Source organism: Anas platyrhynchos, chromosome 22 (assembly GCF_047663525.1).
Source record: "Anas platyrhynchos isolate ZD024472 breed Pekin duck chromosome 22, IASCAAS_PekinDuck_T2T, whole genome shotgun sequence".
Lineage (NCBI taxonomy): Eukaryota > Metazoa > Chordata > Aves > Anseriformes > Anatidae > Anas > Anas platyrhynchos.
The window spans coordinates 2,079,368-2,101,632 of record NC_092608.1 but is presented as its reverse complement, the minus strand read 5'-3'; the positions used below and the strand labels follow the sequence as shown (position 1 = coordinate 2,101,632).

General features: G+C 41.4%; 1 protein-coding gene across 10 annotated transcripts in view; it reads right to left on the bottom strand.

Moving 5' to 3' along the window:
- The window catches only part of CAMTA1 (calmodulin binding transcription activator 1), a 323,948-nt gene that overhangs the window by 182,283 nt on the left and 119,400 nt on the right, over window positions 1–22,265 (bottom strand). For all 10 annotated transcript variants that reach the window (XM_038166526.2, XM_038166525.2, XM_038166524.2 and 7 more), the window contains one exon: window positions 12,731–12,866. In XM_038166526.2, coding sequence (XP_038022454.2) covers window positions 12,731–12,866 — 136 coding nt within the window. The remainder of the gene's footprint in view (window positions 1–12,730; window positions 12,867–22,265) is intronic.

Here is a 22,265-nt window from a genome sequence, read left to right as displayed (position 1 = left end):
TGCTGTACTGATAAGTGTAACTCTTATGGTCTGCTCCTCACAGATACACAGTATCAAACAGCATTTAAAGCATCCCACCTAGATCGCAGAGGATTTCAGGTCTCCAAACTTCATTCATGCAACTTTGTCATTAAGAACAGCTATATACATTTGCCAAGGACTATGAGTACACTTCAGAGCACATGAAAGAGGTATCATGCACGCACAAACAAACAAACAGAACCATAACTGTCAGTCTGCATCTGAAGAATCTGGTTTTAAAGCAGGAAATGAGTCTGTGCGTGAAGCAGAATACAGATGAACAGATTTTCTTTTTAAATCAGATATTACAATGTTTTTACAAAATCCTCATTCTATAAAGTTACAAGTATTTAAAATTTTCAAGTCAGGATGCCTCCAGAAACTCTATAAAATAGGTTCTGAATTGAAGTGATCTTCATACTTTCTGGAAATCAGGCATATGAGTAGATAATTCCTCTCAAAAATACTACACATCTGTGGTGATTGCATTCCCAGGCCAATAAAACCCCATTTCTCTATCTTATTTCTGTTCCATTTCTGACAACAGGGTATTAGTATGCAATTAATGCTGTATATTTGGAAGAGTTGTGCAAACACTGGCTAATTAATTCTCATCTCTTGTCTGTAAAAAAGGTGAGTAAATAATATCCTACAAAGTGGAGGCCATTAAAAAGTGTCTATCTATAGACATGTGCCAAACTGAAATCCTGTTTTGCCAGATTTTCTATTATTAGCATTGTTGAATATATTCTATTATATGATGCAAACTGTCTTTTGGCTGAGGGTAATGATGCCTTAATACTATCAACAGCTCAAAGTCCTGCGAAGGGACAGAACTGATTGCAGGGACTGACTACACAGATCAGATTATTTTTTTCATTTTCTTTTTTTTTCCTTTTTTTTTTTTTTTTTCTTGAGCACCTATGTTTAGGATTATGGACCAAAATGCTGTAAACGTGCGCAATAAAAATATTTTTTTACGAAAGACTCAAAATACACTAGTATTTTGGTCTCATCATATATACTAGCAAGGTGGGGACAGTACATTAATCCAATCTGTCTTAGAGAAGCACTATCAAAAATAACACTAGGCAAAAATCAGAACTTTCTGGTGCTGAAGACAAAATAGATATCTATTTTTTAGTACAGCTGAACTATATGGTTATAACTAATCACACAGCAACTGTATCTGCTAATATATACCACCAAATAAGTTGGTTTGTACCTTCATTGGTTTTGCATATTCATTCCCTAAATTTGCAGCTTTTTTTCTGCTCTATGAGGACAATGCCTTATTTTTATTTAGAAACTTCAGCACTTCCAAACCTCTTAACATGACTCTGATCTTACTGCTTCCCCTCCCAATTTACTCTTTTGTAAACAGTATCTGTCTTCCACACAGGAACTTAGGAAATTAAAATGTTTAATGCATCTCTGATGTATGCAAAATTAGCAGCAATACAGCAAATGAGATTTGATTTACTTTCTAATATACTGTGAAATAAATAAATAAACACACATTAAAAAAAATAAAAACATAATACAGTAACACAGAAGTTCCTCCTTTCCAGTGAAGTTGTTACCAATGCAATTACAAGGTTACGAGGCACACACTGCTCCATCATCTGCATCCTCTGTGCAACCAAATGGGTCTCTACAGAAAAAAGGAAACCTCCTCATCCTGCTAGAAACTGCAATGCTTTTGTTTCACAGCACCGTACCCCACTTCAAACGTTTTACAAGCTGAGCTGCCTGTGTAACGAACAAGCCAGGGCCCAACGCAGAGGTGGCTCCTTGGGAAGGAATGGGGCTGGGGTGCAGCTGGGGTGCACCACGAGGACCTGAACCCCCCGGCACTGCAGAGCATCCTTGTGAAGGGCACTGCAGGAGGCACCGGGCGCAGGGCAGGTAAGGTACCTAGGCACATTAAAAGTGATCAGAAAAAGTAAACGCAGAATATTGTCCATGATCCCCAAAATATTTATGTTTATTTTGTTTTGCTTTAACGTTCCTCATCTAAATTGCAAACTTTGGGATAAAGTTCAGAGCAATAAACCTCTACTTTCATCTCTGGTCCCCAGCATGTTAAACAGAGACCACAGATCCAGCAATCCAATCTCCATATACTTTATTCTCAAAATATTTCTTTTCTGGCCACCAATCTTTAGATCTCCTATTGGATTTTGTTTTCATAAATGGATTTTTCCACAGAGCTGGCAGAAAATATATTTAATTTCAAATTTCTCTAAACTGAAATAGTCAATATAAATGTCAATGTGCATTTGTGCTGCACAGCCTTTCAGGTGACACAAACTTCGTGTTTCAGAGCTGGGTGTGGGGGTACCTATTAGCTTGTTCCGTATCTATACACTTGTTCTAATATTTTATTTAATAAGTACTGCTAAATAGCAATGAAGACTCTTTCATCTACTAACTTGCTTGTGATTTGAAATCCTGGTAATTAATAAATTATTTCTCCTCCTTCCAGAAGGATACGCAGATAGCTCCATTACAACACAAGGGCGTGTGGAACGACACATTCCCTGTGCCCAGCGCAGCGCCGCTCACCTTGTCCCCACCGACAACACCGAGCGTTGGCTGCTTGCCGTGGCCCGCTGGTTGAGCTCAGGCAGCTCAGCACCAGCACGGCTGCCCCGCAGCCCCCGAGCCTGGCTGGGAGCGGGCGCGTTTTGCAGTTGGCAGAGGGCAACACAGCTGGAGCGAAGCGTTCAGAAGGGATCGCGCTGAGATCCCCACAGCTTGGCGACGAGCCTCTCCCACAAACTGGAATATAATTTAAAATGTCTCTAATACAAAAGCCACAGTGCACCGTGAAACTCCGAACAAAAGTAACCAGATGTAAGATGTTAGCATCTGATCACCGAACTTTTAATGCTGTATTTAGTGCAAAGAATTTTACAATAAAATAATGCAGTTCCAGGGCTGGGGGTAGGGGAGCTTCTTAAAACTGTGCACGCCACATCATCAAACACAACTGGAACAAGCACAAGGTTAGCTTAACACACCTACCCTGCACCTTTCTCAGGAAGGGAATCCTTTCAGAAGCGACCCTTGGAGTCTCCCCAGAGCTCTGCATACTCTAAAACACCGGTTTTATTTTCATAATAATAGGCAGAAGATAACTAAAGCTCTGCAAGGTTCCCCGGCACTCTGAAAATGTGAAGTATTATTTTTAGAACATCAGACCAGATATGTGCTGCCTTTCAGAGGCATGATCCGGAGGAAATGCATTATACATTTAAGGGAAGTGCTCGGGAGTTATTTCAGGTTGTTCAATTTTCTTGCTTTTTGTACCTGCCATGGATTTGAGTCAAAACTGATTTCCCTACAATATACCAGCCTGCTCGTTGCCACAAACAGCTCTGCACAGAGCAAACACGCATTCACCCCCTCGGATGGCAAGCCCCCCAGCTCACACGCTCTGCCGTGAGGGCAAACTGTGCCATGGAGCTGCAAATGTCGCTCTGGTCGGGACAGGCCTGCTCCCAAATCCTGCTGCTGTCACAGGCCCAGCCACACCATGTGCTTCCTAAGTTCTCAGCTGAGGAGAAGCTTAGAGGCTTAAGAAAAGAAACAAACTGTTCCTGATGCTTGTAACCCCTGACAATAAGACAAATACATCTCTTTAGACCATGTCTAGCATATTCAGCAATCAAATTCCCAGCTCTTTCTCAACATAGAAGCGTGCAAACTCACATCACCAGCTTCTTCCTTTTTCCCTACAGTATGTGGTGTAGTTGTAGTATCAATTACTCAAACAATTTCAATCCATCCAGACGCTAATGTCATTAGTCCACAGAGATTCTTTTCGAATAATTTACATAGAAACTGCCTTTACATGCTAAATGAAAAATGTTCAGACTTCGACGAATGGAATTTGAATTACAATCCTACCACATGTGGTTCAGCTTTATTCATGCTATTTATTAAACAAGAAGAAGGGGTGATGCAGTCAATTACAAAGCAATTACCTGAACAGTTATTGCAAACCTGTGCTGTGCAACAATTATCATTCCTTGCACTGAAGAGACAGTTGCCCTTGACTTACTCGAACTTGTCTACATGCCACCTGCCTGTCACCCAAAAAGGGGTCCTGACCTCCACTTATGCTCAACTAAGCCCAAAAGAATCCCTTTCTCTTGCTTCTGGTAGGCTTTGAAAGGCTCTGCACTCAGTGCTATGCTTTCTCTGTTCTTTCTTTCCACAAAATTGCTGCTGAAGAAGACAATACTGGGGGACAAACTCCCTCAACTAGGCAAGTCGCTTTCAGAAGCTGAGAGGATGGTAATACTTCGATAGATGTAAACCTTCAAGATGTTTGATGACCGTGAGGTCATCCTGACCGTTCTTCCTTTCCATCGTGGTGCTTCCACAGAATATGAGACATTTAATAGATAAGGAAGCTGAAGCTCACAACAGAAGATAGCTTACCAAACTGCATCATGTATTAACACAACAAAATAATCCCAAATTAAACACACATTTTTTGCCAAATTAATATGTACCCCCACTGTACTGCAGAGTAAGTCCCTGCTTGTCCCACATCCTACTGATAATCACAATCCCCTTTCAGGAATTAAAAGATAACGAAGTCCCAATGTCAGACTGTTTTTCAAACAAGCACCAGAAGCCTCACAGGAGAGTACGTATGGTTTAAGCAGGAGTCCAGGAGAGCAAAAGAGATTTGTACTTGAAGTAGCTCCCATTTCTGTTCCCTCTTCTATCTCAAGTTAATTATGTGTTAGGGTTTAAGCCCACTCAGGATTCCAAGTAACTGTAAAATGAGGCTAATCTGTGTTTCTAAAATCTAGTACAAAACATAAGGGTAGTTAAGGCAAATATGTTAAGTCTGCTGTACACGTGCCACTATTGCTTCAACATTTGCAAACAACGAACCTACCTCAAAATTCATCTTTCACCAAAATTCAACACACACATGCTCAAACCAAGCATGCAATTCCAAAAGCTCTTGCTTTTTATTTTGCTTCATAACATTGATGCATAAAACTCAGCTGTTGCCATTAACTCTCTCCCAGGCAGAACCATGACATGCCACAAACCAAGATATTTTCAAAAAAGAAAGTTCAATCTGTCACGTTATGAAAGGTAGGTTAAAAGCAGGTTTAGCAAGATTAAAGATTCCTTATCCCACTCAAATCATAGACAGCCAATGGTGGAAGGAATGAAATAAAAAGGGCAAAAGTCCTGAAAATGCAATTTACTCCTTCTATTTCACCCTTTCTTCCTTAATCATATAAAATCAAAACCAAACATGTTTTACCATCTGGTTTGCGTCCAAAACAATGTATGAACTAATTGAGTGTAAAAACTGTTGCTTTGCGTTACATCAGTTAAAGTAAATGTAACAATTGTTCTTTCTACCTCGCAGCTCTCTGATTTCTGCTTTTGTTATAATTCAGTCCATTCTCAATATGTCATTGGAAAGACTGTTTGCAGAAGGAATTAGAAGAAACAGATTCTTCATCTCTTTGTGAATTTATTTTCATTTCTTTCATTCTGTTCACATTTAGCGAGCGGCTCCATCTGGAAGCCTCCAAGTAGCCAACTGCACAGGCTAAGTGACTATCCGTAAGTGCAACAAGCTTTCACCTGGTAGAAAAAATTTACTTATCCTGAAGAAAATGCGATGTAAAAATTGCATTATAGTCTTGAGATTTAATAATTTTCCCAAAAATATTCATTTATCAGTTACAACAAACCTTTTCTATGAAGTTCATTCTATAGCATGCATAAAGAAACAAGAAACATAGTACGCATTCCCTGGTAGAGAGGCATCTTACCCAGCACAGCCCTTCAGCACGTGCTTCATTTAAGAACAGGGAAAAGCATTTAAGAAGGTACTTACACTTGTCCTTACCTGCAGCTCGTTACCCTTGGCTGCACGTCAAGTGCTTTGGAATTTTGACTAACTAGAAATACCGCGCACAGACAGAACGTAACATTAACCGTGGGCTCGAGGTGCTTCAAGAGAGCTGTGATGAAGGTGGTTTTGTGGTGTGCTAGAGCAATGAGAAGTAACACCAAGCCTCCGTCTTCCACCTTCTGACAAAGGCAGCACCCCCTGCAGAGCACGCCAGGACAGCTGTCCCCAGGGCTTCAGGAGGAAGAGCGCTTCTCTTCCCACGTACCACATGCAGTTCATTGCATTAGGAGCTTGGCATGGGTTAGGCCATGCAGCAGGTAAAGCTAAATGGTTAAAAACGTGTCTCTGAACATCGGCAAACAAACAATTCCTGCATGCACCTTCCCTCCAGGACACCAAGGGCCTGGAGGCTCATCCCCTCGCTGGGGTGGCTCCGAGCACGGCCCTCCGGCCGTGCAGACCTGGCCCCGGCCTCTCCCCGCGAACGGTCAGAGCAGCGCAGGCACTGCTGAGCCGCAGCCCATGGGACCACCGGCGGACTCAGCGCCACGGTAGGTACTGAGAAACCTTCCAGAGATGGAGACCTTCCTACCGTGCAGCTGTGCCTAATGCCATGCACTCCTGAACAAAATGTGTGAAGGCAGCAAAGCATTCTGCAAGGTTTAGACTAATTAAACGTCATTTCTACACAGCAAGGAAGGCTCTACACGTCTTTGTCGTCAGCACATCCCCACAATAATCTGCCCAAATAATAATTAAAAACAAAAACAAAAACAAAAAAACAACATAGTCACATACAACTCTTTTGGGTTTCTTTCCCAGAGGAGTCTTAAAAGACTTAATAACCATCACAGGGTCTATCTGAGATGCCAACAATAAATCCTGTCAATAGTCCCACTCAGAAAAATACATAGACGCAAGCCAATCACCCGCATCTCAGCAGAACCTTCAGTTTTGAAACAGCCAGATATTGAGAAAGCTTTTATTGATTAAAGTTATCAACCATAAAATAAGCTAAAGCAATTAAAGGATTAGGTATGTTACAGGTTTGTTGCAGAATAAAAGCTGCTCAACACATATAGGGTGCTAGAAGATGCCAAAACCCACAGACGTTTGCTGTGAATTTACATTACTTTAAGTGCATACATTAGGATCCCTATACAGAAAACAAATTATTGATATGTATGTTCCCTTCAGAAGAGGTTCTCAGGTGACTCATTCTGATTTAATGGTAATACATATTCCCCTTCAGAAACTGTAAACCAGCTCCTTGATTTCCCCAGCACTACCCAGACGCATGAATCACTAAGATGCCAGGATGACCTTAAGGGTAGTTTATGCACAAACCAGAGATTACGGAGCAAATGTTAGTTAACCAGAACGGGAAGCTAATGTCTAATGATGCTAAAGCCTAAGAAGCTAAAGCTATTAGGTGAGGAAGGTTGCAGGCAGTCCCAACATGCCTAGCAAGGGAGACCAGAAGTTCTGCTGACCCATCCGTCCCCTGGAGCCCTTCAGCACGAGGGAAGGTGGAGGAGACAGCAGAGCACACGTGGCAGATCAGGACAGGGCACCAGTTGTGTCTGGCATGTGGGGAAGAGCAGCAGCAGCAGCACCCCTACTGCAGTTTGGTTTATCAGGTTGTAGTCCAGCACTGTAGTCCGCGTGTCTTGGTCAACCCCAAAGCAAGCACACCGGCACTGATGTTGTCTCTGCTCAGAGGCCCTTTACATGGGGAGAAAGTGTTCTCCTAGCAGAAGTTCTGAGAGTAGAGTTGAGCCATGAATTGTGTTAACAAGTTGGGAATCAGAGATGCAGGACCCAAAACGTAGCTAGGGAAATGCTCTTATGCTCTGTGCCCTCTAATGAATTATGGGAGATTAACGGAGATTCTGCTTAGAAATCATCTGGCAGATGATTTTAAATACTTAAAGTCATCTACAAAAAAAAAAATCTTAATAGCAATGATAAAGAATAGATTTGTCTAAAAACTGTCACTATTCCCAAGCAGTTTTTCTCTCTTGATTTCAGGGCTGTGCTTGTTTGTGTTAATGTATGCACGTATGTGTGTAATATTTTCAGAAAGCCTTTCACATTAAACTCTAATTTCTTCTCCAAAGCCATTCTGCAGTATTTTTCTGGAATGCATTAAGCAGCCTGACTGAACAATGTAATCCTAATTAGTTTGCAAACTACACAGCTCACCTCTGAGGGTGAGTAAAGCCCATGTAAATTAAAGTGAATTGGATCAGACTGTCCTAGGAATAGTTTTCAAGATTAGTGCTGCTTGAACGTGTGATCTCAGAAGTTGCTTTCACCCTCCAGTAATAACTTACAAGTAAATTTCACTGACAATAACAAGGAATTGAAAGATGTAAAAACATTTTGTGGTTTAATATTCAATTATGGGTTATTTTACATAATACAGAAAAGCCCATTTGGTCATTTACTAACAGAAAAAGTCATCTTAACATGCATTCTCAGCTCACAAGCTGTAAATTATGCTATCATCACCATGGTTATACAGCCTGTGTAATAATCGAGTTTAGGTACATTGCATTTTGAGACCCCAAACGCTTAAGAAACCTTTTGTAAAGTTTTGACAGTTATGTTCCAGCGTTTATGTAGTAATTGAATAATCTAAAATTTCCATTCATGTCCTTGTGGACTAATCTGTAATAGTGTTAAGGGACTGTTATGATAATAATTAAATACAAGTCCTGCATGCGAAATTGATATTCTGCATCTCCATCTCCACAAGGGAGTTTCTCTCTTAATAAGATTTAAATGAAGTTATACCTTTTTTTTTTTCTTTTTAAAAAGAATTCATAAAGATTATCATATTGTACTGAGATAGCATACATCTATATATGAGAGAAAATGATATTTCAAATATATGAGTTTAGCACATTCATCTTGCTCTCTGATCTCTCCAGTCTTAAATTAGTGGTCTCAGACTAAATCAAAACCGATGAACCAATCTCACTGATGAGCTGGGACTGCTGAAGGTGGCCCTCATTGTTCAGCTGATAGCACTGTTCCCTCTGCCACATGAGTATGGAAACGAGAGGATGTGCACTTACGAATGCTGCTGCTGCTACAACCATTGATTTTTTTTAGAGCACTGGATTCATACCAGTTGTTTGGCAAAATTGCATCACAGATAACACCGTTCATGCTCAGACAGCAACTCAGCCGGTGAGTGGTTTGCCTGAAGTCTAAGAAAACCATTTTCTCTAACATCTCTTTAGGCACTGGGATTTGGAAGGAATAAAATTATCTTCAATATAGCATAAAGATCAAGAGCACCCATGTCATCCGTGCAAAACACAGAGGACAAGAGGGAATTTACTACAAAAATACAACCTCATTTTAATTTTAGCAGCAGTTTACAATGAATTCATGTGAACGTGCCATTTACAGACAACTGGAAAGATTCATGCATAAGAAAAGGCAAATTCACTAGCCGAAGCAACCATTTGTAAATTCATAGCATTACCAGTCTGGAATTATGTTACAGCTATTTCAACACACTCCTTACTATTATTTATTAGTTAAAATTTTTAATTATGTGAATTGATTAGGAACATATCACCAGGGATCCTAATTAATTAGAATTTTAAAAAGGATCACGGACTGGAGATTTTTAATAGATTCCATAAAGAATTGCACAAAGATGTATGTTAAGGGAAAAGCCAAATTAACTTCTCCTTTTTGGTTTTATCAAGCCTGTTCTAACAGGATTGTGCACCAGATTAACCAAGTAATGTCCAAAACAATTATTCACAGGGATGTTAAGCAAGGCAATAGTTTAAGCATTTCAAGCAGTTATCATTTAATGTCTGCTTGATTAGTTTATTTCTCTTTCTAGATTTTGAAGATTTTCTTTACCTTCATTGTCCATGCACACCAAATCCTTTTATATGGTACTGATAAACACCAAGGTCCCCAAGTATCTGGTGAAAACGTGTTTAAAAATACTTTTTTCTTCTTCTTATCCAGAACTCGGAAAGATGTATAAGCCATTGTATTCATCAAACTCAGGAAGTAATTAATTACAAAATCTACTAATACATATGGTGTTTCAGAATTGGCTGGTCAGTAGTTTTATGGGCCAACATGTTTCTCCTTCTTACCTACTAGATGCAACTCTCAAAACTCGATTTGGATACTATCCGTGTTCTTGGCTCTCATCTTTGTATTTTTCCATCAGTATGACTATGATGCCTATTTATCTCCTGGCTGCAAGAATAGCAGAAATGATCTGGCAGTGCCACAAGGCAGACAGTTGTTTCATGCCCTGTTAAACCCTAATATGGTTAACAACAATATCATTCCAACTTTAAAAAGAGCCCTTTTTATTATTTTAAATCTGTTGTCTCTGTGTCAAAGTAAAGAACATCACTTCCAATTAGGATGGCATCAGAAACAAAAACATAACTCTGTCCATGAAGTGGCATTGCAGAGTGTCCTGATGTAGTAATTAAGATGGTTAAAAATACATAATTCTTTCCAAGCAACACTTAGAGGTCAAGAAAATTACCTTTTTCTACATGGTTCAGAACTCAGATCTGTAGTAATTATTTAGATGCAACACTGTCAGCAAAATGAGATAGCAGGTAGCAAAAAAACATTACAGCAGGTTGGTAAGAAAATGACCCATGGTGCAGTGAGGTGGAGCAAGCCTGAGCTCATCCTACAGGAAAATCCCTACAGCCTTTAGAAAAGATAGGAACACAGTAAGCTGTTTTAGACCCAGACTGTTTTTTTTTTTTTTATTACCGTGTCCATTTTTGTCTGGCTTTACCTAGAATTAAGTCAACAAAGCTGAAAGACAAGTAAAGGAGGACATGCTCAAAGTACAAGAGAGATTTCTACAATGAATCCAACTCTTCTAGCTTCAAATGTATGCTTGAGTTAACTTCCTCATCTTGACCTGAATCTCTATTTGTTTGTTCATGCGAGTTTATATTTTCTTCTGTCTTTCCTTACATAAATCACTACTACGTGAATCATTGCTTCCTTTGGAGGACCTGATACCCTCAGGGAAAAAATGTTAATTTCTTTTCAACATTTAAATGATCAGTCTGGATTTTGATACTCCCCTTAGTGCTACTTAATACATAGATTTATGTAGAAATTTTGTTCCACCAGTTTTAGGCCCCAATAAAAATTCCATTAATCATTCACAGGATAGACTCAGGAACCAGATCCATGCACAGTCATAGTGTTACCTGCTGGGAGACCAGTGATTTCTCCATCCCTTGCTATATTCAATTTAAGGTTTGTTACTTTCTAGAAGATAGACTTCAGTAAAACAGAAATTATTGGATTCAGTGAAGGACTATTTGAGTTAAATGTGACAGGCACAGACATTCAAGAAGTCAGGCACTAATGGTTGATCACTCCATCTTTGAAAAAAATGTCAGGAAGTATTTATTTAATAATGTGTATGTGTTGTGGCCAATGGACACTGTCCTATTGCTAAATTTTGCGGCACAAGTTTTGGTATTCTGCATTGTTAAAGTTCATGGAAGTTAATTAAATCCAGCTCTGCAAACCCTAAACAAAAACAAAGTGCAATTTCTATTATGCTGACTTTTTTGGGGGCTTGTCATAATAAAACATTGTTATTGGATGTAAAAATTATGGAACGAAGTTATGTCTCCCTCGTGTAATATAATGAAATCCATTTAATACTATTTTAAAACCAAAAACCTCATTAAAACAGACAGAATGTAAGAATGACAAATTACCTACCAGGAAGCGTGAGCATGAAACGTATTCCATACACTCGACTGTTCAGAATACCACACACTTAATTCAGTAACGCAGCACAGATGTCAAAAAACAGCACAAATCCTGAAGCCACTTTGGGAAGTGTAGGGTACTAAACACCCAGACACAAGAAAGATTAATTCTGTGTGAACAGATGCAAAGATGGGCCCGCAGGGGTGACATCAGAGAGCTTTGCCTATCCATAGCCGATGCCGAAAGCTAGCGAAACTTCCATCGTGGTAGGAGTAATTGTGAGGAACATAGGAAAAAAGAGCCATGGGGGGTGTTTGCTTCTGCAGAGGCTGCATTTGGCAGCCACGGAAAGTAGGAGTAGCAGTCCATATGTCCCACATGTGTCTTACAGGCCATACGTCTCACAAACACATTTGGAAGAAGCCAATCTTCTTCCAAAGGTGTCTGAGGTTTCATGTTCTTCGGACCTAGGTGTAATCAAGGCCAATATTTGTGTGTTCATCCAGAATTCAACACGAGGTAAGGCTGACTGATACAAGCAACACTCCTGTTACGGTTGGTGACAGTGCAGGTGTAGCATTATCAGACACAGCTTGAGAGAACAAGTCAAACTTTGCCAGTCCTTAAGCAATAACAATTACTCTAAAAGCTACAAATTATTCTGTATTATGCCTATATAACTGGGTGCAGCCTCAGATCCACAGCAATGCTCACATTCTATTAACTACAAAAATCAATATAGCTTATACAAATATATATCCTTTCAACTTCACTATTCATTTGCTGAAATCAGATTATTTCTTAATAAAACAGCTAAATTCTACTATTAAATGTTTTAACACCCTTCTACCATTTTGGCCCAAAATTCATTATAAATGTAGGAAATACAGTCCTATTGTCTTCAGAACTGAGCTGGTGGAAGCTTCGCAGTTGAACTTCAACCATCAGAGAATGCAATTCCCTTTGAATAGGCAACTTCATGTTAAAAGTATTTGGGGAGCCATTGCCTTTTAGCCCACCTATCATTCAAAAACAGCCCCTCTGTTTTCCTACCTCCACTCCTTGGACTTTCAGTTTCATGTGATCCTCTCTGGTGGTTTTCCCATCTTTCCTTTTTTTCCAGCAATATCCATCTTTCCTGTATTTCACCTTCTTCCTATTATATAGGATCATAGAACCATTCTGTGGTCTGAAAACAAGAAACAATTAGGAATTAGATAAAGAAAAAAACACTTGTAAGAGAATTTATGAAGCAATATACTGCAGACCAGCAAAAGTCTCTACAGAAAAGCATTATTTCATATTACCCCCCAAAAAATCACCTTTTGTTACTGTAAACTGGATTAACTATGTTTTACAATCTGTAAAATTTTACCTGAGAACCTTGTACCTAATGAAGCGTGCCAATGGTTGATATATATTTAAAAAAAAAAAAAGGAAAAAAAAAGTAAGGTAGCCTGTGTCTTCACAAGACATACTATGCTTGGGCTCAACTACACACTGAAAATTAGAAGGAAAGAATGGCTAAGGAAAAAAAGGACTCCTTTTGTTCGGACAATCTCCCTTTTTAATCCGTCAGTAGGATTAGATAACATACGCCTCATATGCAGCACCAGAATATGGATGTTGGCTTCATAATGCAACAAACAAAAAGGTAAAGAGAAACATTAACTTATACATTGGTTTCACTGTTCATACCAATGATATGAACAATGTTAGATCAATGTTAGGCATGGAATAACTTTATACTTTTTGAGTATAATCTTGAATTCAAAGATGTATGAAAATATTTTCCTCTTAGAAAGTGCATTGATGCTTTAGAATACCAATAAAGAAACATTGACATTTGTCCAATATACAGGAGTTAGCATCTTTCTGGTGTACTACTATATTTCACAGAAATGTTTGCCATATGCTAAGCCAATACACAAAAGGGGCATTTCTGCTGTAATATTAAAAAAAAAATCACTAAAAGGACACCATGCGTCTCATGCAGACAGCGGTACTGTAGATGCTGCAAAAATTTACAGTGGTACATTAGTCACAGTAATTTGGCTTTAGAACACCAAGAACAGAAAGAAAAACAACAACATTAGAAGCAGAAGCAATAAACAACTTTCAGAGAAAAGATTTGGCTGGAGACATTTGATAAAGTAAAACTCCGGAGCCTACAGAAACAAAACAAGTTAACAGAGAGAAGCCTTCCCAGAAACAGAGAGGGAACCCCCAAACAGCACACACTTCGCACCTCTTGTGCACGTCGACTTTGGGAACTTTATCAGCAAGGTGCTTTCAGACAGGGCAGAGCATTCTCTGGAATTGTTAGAAGCTGCTGAATATTTTTAAGGCCAGATGAGAGTTTCAGTCTAGCTTCCAGCCAACACAACTAAGCTCTTTAAATAAATAAGCCAAATTAAGTAGTGTCTGTTCATAAATTATTGGCTTGTGATTTCAAAGGCATGCCAAAGGTGTAAAAAATAGTGCCTGGGCCAGCTGGAAAGGCATCTTTTTTCCCCTCCCTCTTCAGCTACAAACACTCCAGGCGCTCTGCTGTAAGCACCAGACCAGTCTTCTGCAGGTCCTCTCCCTCCATTTTTCTCCCTCAAAGGCTACTAACAAAATCCTCCATTTGAAGACAACCGCCTTCACCAATGTTTATCACACAATAATAGGGCAGTAACGCTGATGTAAATGCTGTTAATTATAGAGTAACTCACACCAATGTTCTATTAAGTGCATAAAGCCAACTTACTACTGAGGAAATTACAGTTTTCTACCACCATAGGCGAGCTGAAATTACCTAGGATCAGCCAATACCCTTCCTTTGTCAAAACAAACACAACCAGCAATCACAGAAACTACCATAAAAGCCATGCCTGTCCCCAGTCTCTGCATGTCAGTACCTGTTTAACACCATCGTAAAAGGATGCCCGGCCTCTTTCACTCCCAGTGTTTTCCCTCCACCAAATTAAGATGGGATGTGATCAGAAACCGGACAAACACCATACACCCAGCTCACAAAGCAAAGGTCCTTGTGATCACATAGAAATCTTCATTCATACTATGCAAATAAAAATACGGTATTTTATTTCAAATACAACCTGTATAATAACAGTCCGTGTGTTCAGCTAGCCAGACAACCATGGTTAGCGGTGCAAAGTGGAGGTTTGTGTATCGGACCATTTGTCACGTCTTCCAGCCTCCCAACCCTGCTTCTAGGCCTGCAGTGCTCTCTCCAGGAGCTTGCACCGGGTCTCAGGCAGGTGAAATGGCGTGACCCGGTGTTTGCAGTCTCTTCTCAGACACAGCACGCTGAGGGCTGACAGGGTTTGTGTGGAGCCTAGGCCTCGCAGGCCGTGGCAGCACTGCCAGGAGCCCTACACGCTCATGCTCCAGTTGCTGCATCTGTTCCTTCATGTTCCTCCCCTGCCCTACGCCTCACGTGTAACCCACCCGATGAAAACCAGCACCTTTCCCCCTCCTCCTCCCAGCCACTTTGAGCAGAGCAGCACTAAGGGCTTCTTGAGGCTGCTGTTGTTCTCCTTTCCTCTGCATCACCCTGAAAATAAACACTCGGTGTTACTGAAACTCCAGCGTTTATGTGACACTGTGGTGTAGACAGTGTGGGATTAATTCAGTAGCGATATTACATATCTTCTTGCTGTGTTTATTCTAAAAATTTCCAGTAATTTCACGTCAGCTCAAACTCTCCAAAACATCAAAGATTTCCATTTATCATAGTCTCAGAAACACACCCTGGCTTACAAGTTACCTGCATTCTTAGGTAAGTAATGAAAATACCAGCCTTGTGGCAGGCCTGAGCAGCACTTGGGTGCTCGAACTTACCTCCCCTCGAGTCGCGGCACTCATAGCACAGGCATTTTCAGAAAGTGTACCCTAGACTTCACGTCTTCCAGTCCCTGCACGTACGGCCTTCCCCAGGACAGCGCGGGCTCCGCACGAGGCCGTGCCCGTGGCCCCCTCAGCCCCAGCGGCCTGGCCGTGGAGGCAACGCGCTCCTCCACTTGGCTGCTATGCACTTTCTCAGATTAAATGCAGCGCTATCGTCATTAAGGCTTTGATTTCTCCTTTAAGCATGCTGATTTGATATGCTGGACTAATGACACGGTAAATCATTATTGTGTTGATTTTTTTTTCTAGCTGCTTTGCAAGGTTGCAAAGACGACATCGAGTATATTGATCAAGTATGACAAGTTCTACATGCCCGCTTGGAGGACTTGAAAAATTTTAATGTACGAGTGAAATGCTCCTAATTTCGTGTTCAGTGCCACAACGGAGTGAGTAGCTGAACAGACCATAAAGCTGAGCTATGCAACCTTGCTGTGATTTTGCAAGGCTGAAATAAGTTTTTTGTTGTTTTATTTCTGTGATAAAAAAGAAAGCAGTAAGAGGTCACTGGAAAATAGTTAACAAGATTTATATGAAATAAAATAAAACACAGTGAAACAAAATCTCTTTAAAATCTCTGGAGCAGTTGTCGATTCTGATAGCAGTGTATCAAGTTGGTTTAATGCTCATAGAAAACAGCTGGTTTTTAAAGATATCTTCATAAAATGAGAGGCAATTTTAACCTGATATACATTGCTACTATATTTCTCTTGCTGTAAGAAAAAAAATAGAGAGGGAAGATCTCCTGTGCTTATCTCTCTTGCACAAACACAGCCAAGAGCAATAAATTGATGGTTGCAGCAGGACTCGATCGAGATCTGATAGCAATTTCTAGGACACACAATGGGTATGGCTTGAAAGCCAGATCTCCTCTGAAGGTTTTGCTGGCACACGTACTTCAGAGATTTCATTCACACCTTTCCAGAAGAGGGGGAAGAAGCTGTAAACCTGAGCGCCAACTATCCCGGGACTGTAATTCCTTACCAGTCTACTCCAGTTGTGTTTTTAAGAAGCCTGCAACTAAAGTAAGGTAGGGTTGTCTGCACGGCATCACTTACAAAAAGCAATTGTTTTCCTTCGTATTAAACTCCACCTGGAACCACAGCAATAATATGAAGTACTAACACATTAACAGCAATTTACTTTATTTGATTAGCTACTAGTTTGCAGCTACAGAGTGTTCTTTTCATTAACGTAAGACTAAATTGAAAATAATAAAATAGTATTTTAATATTATTGTACAGCAGAAAGCAAGCAGGAATAACCTAAACCAGTGAAAGCACGTTCCCCCAGCAGTGTTAAACACTGGAGCTGCTGGAGTGGCCAGCCTGTGCTACCCCTTCCTTGTCCCCAGAGCTGGGAATGGCCATGGCACAGCCCAGTTTTGCATTGCACGTGACAAAAAACTTGTGGCCATGACACAGCAGCATGATCTCACAGCAGGTCACCTCACCTATATTTGTCACACGTCAAACACCGCGTTACTTCACTTATTCCCTCAAGGTGATTTTCCAGCATAATGTGGAAAGGTCAATAGCATTTTTCCCTCCACTCAGAATATATTTGTTTTCAACGAGGCAAGACAGTTTGTTGCTGTTACAAAACGGGCAGCAAATGAAAGGGAAGAAGGGACTGGAATCAGGTGAGCGGAGCCATCCTAACACACAACTCAGCCCCAGCAAAGGAGATAAGCACTTCTCCTTGCTTGCTCCTACTGTAAATTACTGCCCTACAGAGAGGCTGAGGAATACCAACAAGGAAACCTTCGCAACAGCCACCATCGCAACTGCTCGGCGAGCAGCAATGCAAGCCCCGTTCACATTCACAAAGCCCCCACAGCACCCTGAGACCTGCTGTCCACACAGCAGCTGGGCGCTAACGAAGGCAGATGCATCACTTTCTGTCTTCCAGAAAGCTGCGTAGGAAAAAAAACACAAGAGTGAATCCCTGAGCCCAGAAACAAGGGCAGCCAGGCTTTTTGCAGAGACGGTGTAATTATTTCTGGTCCCACTGTGTGGAGCTTGCAGGATAGTGTACTTGCTTACAGACCAAAATAGCACAGAGCATGTGAAGAGTGAAGTCTCAGCTACAACTTTGAATTTCCTTCCTTTTATGAGCCTGTGGCATTTAAAAGCTGCCTGATCTCTTTTTAGGCTTCTTGTTTGTGGCCTGGGGGAAGGAGGGAAAAGGACAGGGAGAATAATTGCAGAGCAGAAAGCCTTTTGTCTTAAGTATTGATGAGATCTGAGATGCTTCCCTCTCTCCTCCTGTTATTTACCACCGTGGCTCTCAGATAAATTGGCACAACAGCGTAAGAGCTATTTTTGTCCAAATTGTTCCTGCTGCAGCCAGGGAAGAGATGCTAAATTGCATTTTCGGACTTATTTTCCAAGTAAACAATCACGCCTTGTTGCTGACAGACCCAGTGGGATGGCTGGTGCTCCACCTCCAGGTGGGCACCGTTGGGGCCACAGAGTCCCCAAGATATCCTATAACAACACCGAGGTGGCAACAGTGTGCCCGTCTGAATGGGGGGCACGAGGCTGCTCCAGGGAAGACTTCACAGAAATGGCATTTGGGGTTTGGCACCCTGGCCCCATACACAGGACCATGGCTGCCGGAATCCAGCCGTGCATATCTGCTCCCGGCTCTGAGTCCTATTTTGAGCAGACCTTTTGTTTGTTCGTTTCTTTTAATAATGTCATTTACTTGAATAATAAGAATCTAAATCAGTTCATCTTGTCATGAACATGAAATAGACACAAGGAGAGAGTAAAGAGAAAACAAGTTAAGGTTAAGATATTTTGGTCAGCTGATGCTTCATATCTGCCTCTCCGCTGTGCTCATAAATTAAAGCCCCTGTGGCCTAAATGACCAAGATGTTCCCTAATCATGTTAATGCAATGTTAATAAGGCTGTTCAATGCAACTAGTTCCCTCTAAATTGTCCATAAAGATTTGGTAAATGTCAGACATATCATTTAATGAAAACTATGTTTTACTGCCTAGGGAGCTCCGGTTGCTGAAAGGGAATTGTAAATATTGCAAAACTAAAAGAGTTTTGTTTATTTTTTTTCCCCAGAACAACAGAAAAAGAACCCTTCCTCTAGAAGGTCCATGTCTCTAAAATTGATTTTTTACTATATCATCTGATATTTATATTTCAATTGCCTGTCAACTTGGATATTTAAAACAGCTCAGTTCTTTACAGCAAAAATACCAAATCGAGTCTGGAGTTTCTCACAGCAAAGAGCCAGCAGGCATCAGCAACTCGAAGCTTTCCAGCCCAGAAACTGCTTCTACACAGCATCATCACAGTGAGATGAACAGTGCTGCAGTGAGTTTCAGGCCACACAAGTGGGGTGAGAGGCTGTCTCAGCAAACCTGGTGAAATCCTCTCCTGAATGGTCCTAACGAGGCAGTCAGGCAGCCAGCAGTCCTGTACTGCCGCTACGTGCCATCCCTCCGAGCAGGAGAGTGATGCCAGAGGCAATACAGCAAGGCAAGACCGAACCGGCAGGTAGAGGCAGATGATCTCGGCAGGCAGCCCTCCAACAACTTGATACTGCTAGGAAAGATCTGCCTTTGGATGTCTATCCTTAGAACAACTCTCATGCTGCAGCTCATGCAAAGTTTCTACCTCTTGCAGACCAGGAAGGGTTGCTCTGTTCCTTCTTGAGAAACTGTTTAATCCCTTCTCACCCTCCGCTGAGAAGACCGCTGCAGCACAGGCACGGAACAAGGTGGATGGGGAAGGTGGTTCAGGAAAGAGTTACTGTCACAAGAAATGTTCTGCAAGACCGAAAAAAACCCATACCTCAAAATATTCTTCTCAAGTTAATTAAACTAAAGAGAGAGGACTGAGAATACGATACTCATGGGAAATCACATACTGCTCCGAACACGCTAAGAAAAATAGTGTGTGGCCAACACAGGCCATTTTAAAATAACACAGAATGTACATAATAACATCTGAAAAGAATGATGCAGTCCCCTAACTCCCTCATCTGGTACTCAGTCAATTTGCTTAAAAGCATCATCTATTTAGTTTATGTCACCAACTTGCTTCACTTTGCTGGAAATTGCATTCAGTCCATTCCAAACCGTACCTAACGGCATCAAAGTCTTCTGAAGCTCATCCGTCAGCAAAGGCCCACTGCCTGTAACTTCCCTGCTCACGTCCTGTTTGGAAGTGGAGAAGGGAAGGAACGTGCAGTGTCAGGAATGAAAACCTGCACAGAAGTGGTGGTGAATTTGTGAATGGAGAGAAATGCCAGGAGCGAGTGCTCCCAGATGCCTCCCATTCACATTAAAGCAGCGTCATGCAGAAATCCAAGCAGGCATGTTTTTATCTTGTAGATAAGAATCAAACATTCCAGATGATGGATTTCAAATAAATATCTATTAATTTCTTTTTTTTGTGCTATGTGCAGCATTTAAAGCCATTGTATCACAGCTCTTACTTGCAGGGCTCGGAGGGAACACGCGGTGACTGTCAGCTGCAATTCTTTCCAACTGACATTAAGATTTCAGAAATACCTCATCTTTCACTTCTTGTTTTTACAAGGGAAAAAAAATCTGATGACAGAAATTATTTCTCCCCTGAGAAATGCTGCTCTAAAAGTCCTCATTTGCCTTGACATTTCCCCTCCACGGTGCCAATCGCTTATCAGAAGATTAAAGTCCAAATCGAAAACTAAAGGAGGAATGTTGAGCAGCAACAGACCAGGATTTTTCAACCCAGCATTTTAGTGCATGCCTGTAGCTGGTCAAGCAGACAGCCAGAATCTGTGTTGTTTCAGGAGGTCACAAAGATTACCTTCTCTGCATTAAGGAAGAGGTCACCCAAAGGTGAGGCTCAGCCATAACACCTCGAAGAGAGGGCAATGTGTCACCGTGCTACCCAGAGACTTGAGGGACACTGACACCTGCCTTTCCCCCTGTACCTGGCATTGTACCTACCCCACACACGGGAGCTGCAGTGGGAGATGCACATGGTGCTTTGCTCTCTCCCCCCTTCTCCTCGCAGCCAGGAAGGAACATCCCTTAGCTTTGGGTATGGGGTAGTCTTCCAAAAAAATAAAAAACACCAAAGATTCTGCTAATTCAATAGCTTTGTGTGAAATAGCAAAGTCATATGGTGACTTTTGAAAACACAAAAACATATTCAAGAAACCTGCCTGGCTTTGCATGCCCTTGCTACCCTGGGAGAGGAAGCTAGCCATCGGGGAGCAGCCTCCACCCTGGCAAAGCAAGCGCGGGGGCACACTGCTCCTTGGTGCCAGAGCGAGCCCTGCCCCTGCTCACAGCACGCCCCGGGAGATGCACATCGTTTTCTTTGTTAGGCCAAGAAATGTTTCATTCCAGTAACCCCAAGGGAAACAGCTTTATTCAGACATAGCTCTCTTGCACACAGAGTTTTAAAGCAGTATTTACACAGTCTAATGTTTTTAGACTTTGGGGAGCATGTCCATCACAGCTGTATCACTGGCAGATCACACATCAGAGGCAGAAACTGTTTTTATAATCTATTTATTTCCCCTCCCAAATAAAACTCTTGGCTTTTACCCTAAGGCAATGACTCACACTCACCTTGGAAGACAAGAGATCCTAGTTTATGTTCAGCCTTTATCAGCAGGACCACAAGTAAAAGAAAAGCCTGTTACAATAACTTAATACAGATTTCACAGCATCCACTGAGGGCCCAGCAGTAAGTCACCTTGCATGGAGAGTCCACCATCCTATCCTTTAGTCTCTGTTGCCTGCACTTGAAGTTGAGATGATTGCTGTGACAAGTGAGGGAATTCCAAATTACATGTTTGAAACTTACCTGACCTTTGAACTCTGCCTTCATGAAATACAGACTTATGAGGGCTTTTTATCCATGTAGGAAGAGATGCAAATCCCACAAAAATGTAAATACACTGGATTTTTTTGTCTTCAGCATTAAATAAAATTTGCATTTAAAGTAAAAGTGACTTTATTTCATATCTGCAATATCTAAGAGGTTAAAGTCTAAAATAACAGACTTAGCAATTTTATCCATAGTTGCAGTTAATGCAACGACTAATCCCATCAAGGGGACATTAATTGGTGTCTGGATGCTCCTTTTCATAGCAGCAGTAGGCCATAAAACTTAATCCTTACCTCCTCTTTCCAGCATGTAGCCTCAGTGTTCATCAATGAAACTAATACTGTTCATTAAGTATTGGAGTAATTACATACTGCTCCAACCAAACACGACCGAACAAGCACATATCAGTACAAAGGTAGCATTTTTATCATATCACTGTTTATGGACTGCCAAATAAAGCATTTTAGGTAAGGTCTGGATACATTTGGACCTCCACGCAGCCTGACCTGGAGCTCAAACCCCGCCGTGGTCTGCACGGCCGTGGGCAGGCTCCGAGGTGAGTGATGAGCGGACGGCAGCGGGAGGACAGCACAGCTCAGACATTTAATCATCCGTCTAACTGTGTCACGGACCCGGCGACGATCCACAGTCATCGACCCGTCTTTCCTGATGAAATCTGCCAAAGGCGTGCACGCCACAACATGAGGAATGTGTCAGATCTGCACGCTCCCCAAAGTCCTCAGCAGGCTGCAGAGGGGCAGCGTGATGTGGCAGCCACAGGACGTGTGTTTCCATTTAACAACGGGCACCAGGCAGCACTGTTACT